At 37.1% G+C, this 9121-nt stretch overlaps 1 protein-coding gene across 1 annotated transcript in view; it reads right to left on the bottom strand.

The window, feature by feature from the left end:
- Positions 1–8642, bottom strand: part of LOC104413532 (calcium-dependent secretion activator 2) — a 141372-nt gene extending 132730 nt beyond the window's left edge. The window contains exons 1-2 of the mRNA XM_010024545.1: positions 8634–8642; positions 8031–8170 (exon numbers count right to left, since the gene is read on the bottom strand). Of these exons, the coding sequence (XP_010022847.1) occupies positions 8031–8170; positions 8634–8642 (149 nt within the window). The remainder of the gene's footprint in view (positions 1–8030; positions 8171–8633) is intronic.
- Between the last annotated feature and the right edge of the window lie 479 nt (positions 8643–9121).

Below are 9121 nucleotides of genomic sequence, written 5' to 3' on the forward strand. Positions count from 1 at the left end.
CACATTTTTTACTGAAACACCCTTTTTCTTCAACAGTCAACTGTACTTGAAATTCAACCAAAGCCTACTTCATCATCTACACAACACATCTTTCATAAGTGGTGCTGAGTAAAACACTGCATTAATATGATTTGCTTCAGCACTGTATTAATGCAGTGCTGAATTAATTACCGCTACCTCACTTATCTTGATCAGTCTCAAGATTTTGGATTGTCATGCTAGGTCTAGGTTAAATACGGATTGGAAATGAAGCTTTGCAGTTCATACCTCTTCTGTCTTCAAAGACAATGAAACTTAACTGAAACTCTGATACTTCTTTATGCCTTCCTGTCAGGGGCTACAATGAAATCTTTTGTCCAGTGTCTCAAAGGTCCTCTGTATATGGCTGTCGTGGTTTAAGCCCAGCCGGCAACTTGGAACCACGCAGCCGCTCGCTCACTCCCCCCCTTTTCCTTCCTCCCCCCGCTCCCGGAGGGATGGGGAGGAGAATCGAAGGAATGTAACTCCCACGAGTTGAGATAACAGCTCTCCAGTAACTAAGGTATAATACAAACCACTACTGCTACCAATAATAATGATAAGAGGAATAACAAGGGAAAAGGACACAACCGCTCACCACCTGCCGACCGATACCCAGCCCGACCCGAGCAGCGATCTGGGCCTTCCGGGTAACTCCCCCCAGTTTATATACTGGGCATGACGTGCTGTGGTATGGAATAGCCCTTTGGCCAGTTTGGGTCAGGTGTCCTGCCTCTGCTTCCTCCTGGCTTCCCCTCCTCTCTGGCAAAGCATGAGACTGAGAAAGTCCTTGGTCAGAGTAAACATTACTTAGCAACAACTAAAAACATCGGTGTTATCAGCATTGTTCCCAGACTGAAAGTCAAAACCACAGCACTGCACCAGCTACTAAGAAGGAGAAAAAATGACTGCTGTAGCTGAACCCAGGACAATGGCAAGCAAATACAAGGTCATATTGTCCATGCTTTCAGTGTGAGCATTAGCCAACTCTAATTCAAAAGTGTGGTGACCATGTTGGTGATGCCAACACTTCTACAATGCAGTTGCTGGCATCACACAGTCAGTTTTTGGTTGGGGTGGAGAGCTAGCCAAGTATAATCTCTTCCTCTCCCTCTCTGCTGCCAAGTTTCACGACCTCCTCAAATAGTAATATCTGAAATACTTAGATTAAAAAGAAATCTCTAACTCACTTCTGCTTCATAAATAAAGTTTCCTTACTAGCAAATAATCTTAGATAAGTTTACTTTTTTTTCATCTTCCACATTACTGATATCCTCACTAGCTTATAAGGAACTCTTTGGAAATGAGTTTATTTACGTGGGTAGATAAGAACGAGGTTCTTTGGACAACTTGGGCGCTAATTTTGAGGCCAGATACACTCAGTAAACATTGTCCCATTTATCAGTAATAGGAGACACAAGAAAAGCTCTGCACACTATAAAATCATAGCTAGAGGCAGTGACTAATTTTACTCAGGCCCAGCTGACTTGAATACACACTTGATTCATGTGATAGCATGCTCTTGCAGCAGACTGCTGTGTCCGACAAAGCTTCAACCTGTTACAACAATATTTCACAAGGTTACATGTGAGAGAGCCTCAGGAAGTAAGAGCATTTTTGATTATATGGTTAGTGAATCAAGACTCAGGTGAAGACTGAGGCTTTCCTTCATGGCAGGCACTCTACCCACATGTGAGGAATAAGTGGCACATCATCAATTTCACCAATGGCACAAAGATAGTATAATAATCTCCCATCTGTAAATGGATTACATGTCATCTCAAAATACTGTAAGGCCTGATGTTGCAAATGGCAGTGGGTAATCTCTGTCAGGTGTTTGTAGAAAGATTTACTTCCTAAATGTATTGTAATAGAAATGAGGAAGATCACTGATATACTCCATCCATATTTCTTACAACTCTACTGTTCTTATGATAGGATAAGAAAATGCTTTGAACCAAACTGCAGATGTTAAAAATACAAATCAATTGTGTCTCCTGCCAAATAGAACAAGCTATTTTGTCAGAGGACATCACAAACCCTAAATTACCACCAGTGCTAACACAAAGTCCTCACAGGAATTAACTGAAGTGGCATTTATTTCATATGAAATACCTACCGTCATTCAATTCATAAGAGTATATGCACAGACACACCTTTATCCATAAAGATCAATATTTATAACTTGTAAGAAAACCAAGAAATATCAGTAGAAGTGAAGATATTTTTCCTAAGGGCATGATTATCTGTAGCAAAATTGTTTTACCAGCTACCTACGTAGCCCAAGTTTCATTTAAAATGAGACCTAGCTTTTAAAAATCACTTGGGCAGCTATGTATAGTTTATCTCTGATCTGAATTTAGATTTGAGTAACTGTGAAGTAGGCAGAAGAAAAAAGATGACATGTCTGACATGAGATGAAATGACATGACTGAAACCCACTGAAGTTGTCTGGTGATCAGGCATTTATTTTAATTTAGTAGATACTCTATACTTCTTCTGAATGCAGTACATATAGTGAAAAGTTTACCTTACTGACTCCAGTGTACCTTTAAATTTTTTTCCATAGGCAGTGTCTTAGCACTGATAAACCAACCTGTCCAGGTATTCCTCCCTACCTAGTGGCTTTGAGAAAACTCAGAGGACAACAATACAGCCTGGATGCCTAAATTTCTGTGCTGCTATAGTGAGGCCATAAGACTAAGTGATCAGAAAAGGATTCCAAACTCTGTGAAGTCTGCAAAATTCAAACTCAACAGTTTCCCCTCTGACTTTCCCTATGCTTCCCAGTCGTAATGTTCACAAACTGAAAAATAAGCCTTCTACCAAAGGACAGTGAGAGCCACTGAAGTCAGTGCCCTCCTACCCTTTTTTAATCTAGAAGAAAAAGTGCAATAGCCACAAACAGAAAGCTAGATGGTGCTAATACACTGGCTTTATGGTTACAACTAGATGTGCTGCGCACACTTGGAAAGACAAATCAAATGTTATAAAGAAATACAGAAGAGTTTACGTATGTAGATGAAGAAATGCTATAGTTAGATAAGTATCGACTTATTTTAACAATTGGTTCAGGCAGTTACATTGTGTTGATAAGAAATGAAGAAGAGCAACAGGAATCTCTCAGCCCCCTCTCCCTTTTCATAAAAGAAAAATGTTACTGCCTTCACTAATGAGAAAAATACTTTCAGTAACTGTTGAAAAGTAATGTAGAAAGTTACTGGTTTTATTTCATGGAAAATAATAGTAACTGAAGGTGTCTCTGATACATACTACTATATCATAACAAGAATTACTAAGGATTTTCTAAGATGTTGGATACATTCAGGTTTCTTACACTTCACTTTGAAGCAACTGTATACTTAATCTAAGACAAACTAAACTTGACATTTTAGGTTAGCCAAACTTTTGCTTCTTTGGAATTACTCTGACATATCTATGTGTTTCAGCTCATAGAAAGGTCTGAAACCAAATTTAAATTCATTATATGCAACACAAAGGCCTATCTGTGACAGGGAGCATGCAGCACTTGCTAAGAGAAGGGTGACTGTATTCCTGACATCTTTGGCTGTGGAAGTAACCCAGAAGTGAAAGAGTCATTGCAATGGGATCACCTTGCACATTTCTCTGAAATAATGATACTAGGAGCAGATCTCATCTTCAGATCAGCTTACACATCTTCAAGTTATCAAGCTAATCCTGTTTCTCCTCCTTCCCTTCTCTTCTAGGTCACCCTGGACAAGCAGCACGTAACAGCACCACCATTGTTCTGGCTGACTTCATTGTCCCTGTGTCTGCTCTTCGCTGACTTAGGAGCTCACTAGCAGCCATGACAACAGCTTATCCAGGTAACAGTCACACACAACAGCCCTACCCACTGAGAAGCCAGCAGACCCCAGTGCTATCCTCAGCTCAGTCACTGAATTGACCGTGACCTGGGGTGTTTTCTATTCATTCCTGGCCTTCATTTCACTCATCTGTAAAAGACAGGTAATTGTACTTGCCTTCCTCTCCAGTGAACTCTTTTATCAATGGGTGACAAGTGTCAGAAAAATAAGAGGTGAAAATTACTTATCCTCTAATTCTGCATCTTAGAAGACTGGTAACCAGGGCATTTGTCTCACAGATTTCCTTTATCCCTAAAACTACAGCAGCAGCAGGAAAAATGTGATACTTCAGTCACATACAGGAATCAGTAGCTATATTTACTGTTTATAAATGTTTTCATAAGAACATTTCGGTTAATTCCCATTGCATAAAAGAAAGTTTAAGGAATTAAAGGTATCACATCTCTATCTGCAACATGTCATAGCAGAAAGAAGGACAGAACTTCTAAGAATGAATTTGCCTTTCAGATCTTTGAAAAAGTCCTGGACAAGAGCTAGGCTGCAATGTTTTACTTTAGAAGTCAAATTCAAATAATGCCACTTTGTAATATTGTACTGTTCAGGTTGTTCAATTTGTAACAATTTCATTTTACATTACTATTTCTTTTATTTATTTTTTAAGTGGCCGTTAAGCATTACTAATCCTTTTAAAGCAAAGCAAGCTATTCGAAAAAATCTCAGTATTCTTTTTTTTTATTTCTAGATTGGAAGCAATAGGATAATACCCTTTAGTAACCACTAGGCTATGCTAACAGACAACTTAACTGACACAAAATCTACTTTAGAAAAATAATACCTGCTTTACATGCACACGGAAGTTCAAAGGCACATTAAAAACAAACCATGCATTAGGAAAGGTATTTAAGTAACCCACATATCCTGAGTGGATTAACCTGTCTAGCTTGTTTTTTCAACCCTAATTTAATTATGAGTTAGGGATAGCCAAGTGAGCCTTCCTGAAGCAAAAAGTACATCCATAATGCTGCTATTCTAACTCAACAGAAATAAACAGGCTTTTAGCATTTCGTATAGGAAGTTTTTAAGTCAAATTCTGCTTATTTCCTCTGATGGTTCGTTTTAGATTCAAGATTGCCACAGAAGAAATTCATAGAAATATTAAAACCCTCCTTTTTACAGATGTTTGCTTTACTACCTTAATAAAGAAGATATTAAAAAATATATATTGTATGTGCTTTGCATTTTAGACAAGGAAAAGGCTGCCACATCCTATGAGAAGAAGTCATATACACTACAAATTATGAGAAAGGAATCTGGAGGATCATAAATTGCCAATAATCGGAACTGTTCTACAAATCCCCACTGAAGAGCGACATTTACCTCATCATTACACAAGATTTCTAGCTGTGCATGATTCCCCTTGTAATCTATTGACAGGTTTAAATAGAAAAGGATGGTTGTTTCAGACTCTGAGAGCCTTTCATGCAAGAATAAAAAAAAATCTAAAATAAATAATAGGATTATGTTTACTCTAAAATGTGTATCAGCATTCCTTGGTTTTTAAGCATATAACAGAACGCACAGAAAAATCACTGAGTGTTCCCATCATCAAGTGTTTTTTTAAGAATCACATTACTGGAGTAACACCAGATCAGGTGTATGACTGTGTCAACACAAAGTAATGTGGCTAGTAAAGCTACCTCCTTTCTCATTGGTACAAACGAACTGCAGTTGAGATTCATAGTAGTGTTAAGTCATAAGGATTTTTTCTTAGAAAGATTATAATTTATAATTAAAAAAATCCCATGTTTATAATTTTATTTGAAATATAATTATTTGTTATGGCTGTGGAAACTCAAAGAGAGAACGTGATCTGAAGGTGCTGCAGTCCAGAATAACATTTGTGAATTAAAGATCTCAGTTCAAGTACAAGAATGTATAAAACTGATTTTTTAAAAGCATAAATGCGAGACAGGTTTTGAAGCCTTTCAGCATATCCCCTGTATCAATAAGTAAAGTCAGTCTTAAACAAGAGAAACTTTTCTGAAGCAGTAAAACTGCAAACCTATCATTAGCTTGGACCTGTGGGTTTTGCTGACCCTGAAGAATCTGAAATATTTGAGCACAGCTCCCTATCTCAAAAAAGTGGCCTCTTATTATTATTTTATTTTTATCATGATAAAGCATTAGTCTAATAACATCCCCTTTTTCTGGAATTGGCTGTGGGGTAAAATTCTAATTCAATTTTGAATAAATTTCGAGATTCTCAGCCGAAAGGCATTCTCTAATGCCAACAGATTGCCTTCTTTTCCCGTGAAACAAACATCTTGCATGTTAAGTGTTAACTCAGGCCAACACAGAAAATTTAAATTGTCTAGTCCAAAGATGGGGCAAAGGTAAAGCATGAGAAGTATCTAAGAAATAAACTGAAGAATTAGAACATAACTGGGATAATCACACTAACTACATTAGAAGGCTGTCATTAAGGCTGTAAAATTCAACTTGCTAACATGACAAAATTATAGCAATAAGGATGATCACATTCTTTCAACCTTTTATTTCCCTCCCTTTCCATATACTCTATAACCCTCTGCTTAAATAACTGACCACACACTAAAATAAAATAAAATAAACCAAAACAAAATCCTCCCAGCCCTTTTCACTATTCAGGACAGCAGCAGCTGCCTTCCAGCTCTTCAACACTTTATTTTCTCCTTCATACACGCTTCATTGCATGTTATGCAAACACTGCTTTATAGAGAGAAATGAGTTATTTGCTTTTCTACCTTGTGCAGGTGCACCAGGGAGCTGCAGAGCCTGGCAGGCACCAGAAGACTGAACCCATGCTAGTGCACTGGATCTAGACAAGGATGTGCCACAATTAACATACCATTTGAGAGGTGTTTAGTGAGTGTGAATGAATGGATGGAGGTTAGGGACTAACAGGAGGGCATCATGCTTCAGTACAGACAAGCACTTTTCTCTCCTCCCTAGGACCATTTCACTTCAACTTACTCATGCCAGCCTGGTCTTCCTGCTTTCTCCTGCCACATTATCCCATTTCCTTTATTCATGTATTTGCAGCTCTACTCCTAAGTTTTCTCATCTCATTCCCAGTCTCCAAACACAGTAGCTCCAGTTGCCCTGTTGGCTCCATGACTGGTTTCCCTTTCTTTCCTCACAGCCCATGGTCACTAGCCACAGGTCCCAGCTAGCAAATCCCATTGTTACAGTCCTGACCAGTTTTGGTGTCTCCAAAACCAAAATGAAGGCTGAGGTTGATACCTGGGAAATTTCAGCCCAAGGATGGGCTTTGTTAAAACGTAAGCTTTGTCAATATGTAAGGGACTCTTTATTATTAAAAAATAAATAAAAAGTATCAAATATAGGAGATTTTAGCAATTAATGTCTGTATATGATGAACAGAATATTAAGGAGAGATTAAAAAGAAATCTAAATAGCATTGCCACTACATTAATTCTACATTAACACGTTGAATAGTCCTCTTTTTTGGAATTAACATCTACTTACTTCAGAAGAAGTTAGAAGGATGGAAAACAACCCTGGTGATTGCTTTGTAACAGATACAGCCTTGCTACTGTCAGCAACACTATCTGGTTTTGCAGTTGGGATGAGGAATAGTGATGGTAATTATCTAGGGAAGCTTTCTTCATGAATAATCTATTTCATATAGTTTTGGTGTTTGACAGAAAAACATCCTTAAACTGGTATTTGTACCTTAATTCCTTACAAGAGAAATACTAGAGCAGACAGAGAAAGAAAAGAGAAGGATATGTTGCAAATACCATCATATTCAGGTACGTAATTAATCCTACTTTAATGGAAAAATAAATTTCTCCTAAATATCAACTTTATTTTCCAAAGTGCTATAAATTTTAACATTCAAAACCAGTTGCTAAATGACACTGGACTCTAAGTTCTGCATTTCAGAGTTAGGTCATCATTTATCTTTACACATCACTGAACATCTGAAATGAATGTTATTCCTGGTTATTCCAAACTTTATGTATAAAATGAGGATTTAACAAAACGCCAGGCTATAGGAACTGTTGTGCACATTTATAATGTTTTACAAACTTTAGAAACGTGGTTGAACACAGGCAGAGTGAGGCAAAGTAATAAAATAGCCAGGAAATGGACACTCACCCACAGTGCTTCATGTGAGGCGGTTTATCCATTCTCACGGCCAGTTTAATTTTCAAGTCACTGTCCTGGCTGTTTTTTGGGACTATCATTTTATGCAGATCAGGTGACTTTGGGCTGTTGGATGTTGGATACAACACTACCTGCAAGTCATAACATAAAAAACTTCAATGAGTTGATACGAAATAAATCTGTTAGTCTTTAATGGAAATTTCTAAGCAGTGAAGACTCCTGTTGCATCTCCTCCAGTCTGAAAGTCGACTGAAACCTGTTTCATGAATCCAATAAGCCTGTTGACTCAATCTTATTGTAACAGACAAATTTCCAAAATGAACTAATTTTCTTACAAATGGGAATTTTCGTATTTTGAGTTAATAAAATTTCCTCCTCTGTTAGTTCATTCTGAATTCGCAGTTTTAAACAAAAAGGAACAGTTGACACTTGAAAACGGTCATGTATAATTAAATAAGAACCTGACTTTTACATTACTCAGTGCACTGCTGGAAGCATCCTATTGAAACAATTTACTGTAACATAATGCAGTGGCTCACTCCTTTAGTCATGACATTGCTTGATGGAAGAAAACCAAAATATGCTCTTTCTTACCAAATCCATTTTGAGAAACTGGAGATTAATTCCAAAGTATCTTTGCTGCAAGTGGAGTATAATAAACGTAAGGTATTACCTCCAGTTAACATGTGATATGGTATAAACCTTTTGTTTAATCTACATTGGCAGACTTATAAAAAATGAAAAATACACCAAATTTTAAATATTTAATTTTTGCAACTACTAGCTAACCATTAGATTTGTATTAGTCACAGGCTGTTATATATTTATATATTTACCATCCAGAAAGTTTATCTATTTATAGCCAATACAATTAAATAGTACTACTTCATGAAAAACTTAGCTGCAGTCATACATTTGGCAGTTAAATGCTGCTGAAACATAACATCTCCTTCTTTCTTATTACTAAATCAATTTTTTGAATCAATTTAGACTTTGAAAAATTCTAAAGATGTTATTTCGGAGACTTTCATAACATTCAGTGAGTTCTGAATTACCATGATCATGAAGCAGTATTTCCAAAT

The sequence above is a fragment of the Nestor notabilis genome, unplaced genomic scaffold (genome assembly GCF_000696875.1).
Source record: "Nestor notabilis isolate BGI_N333 unplaced genomic scaffold, ASM69687v1 scaffold14141, whole genome shotgun sequence".
NCBI lineage: Eukaryota > Metazoa > Chordata > Aves > Psittaciformes > Psittacidae > Nestor > Nestor notabilis.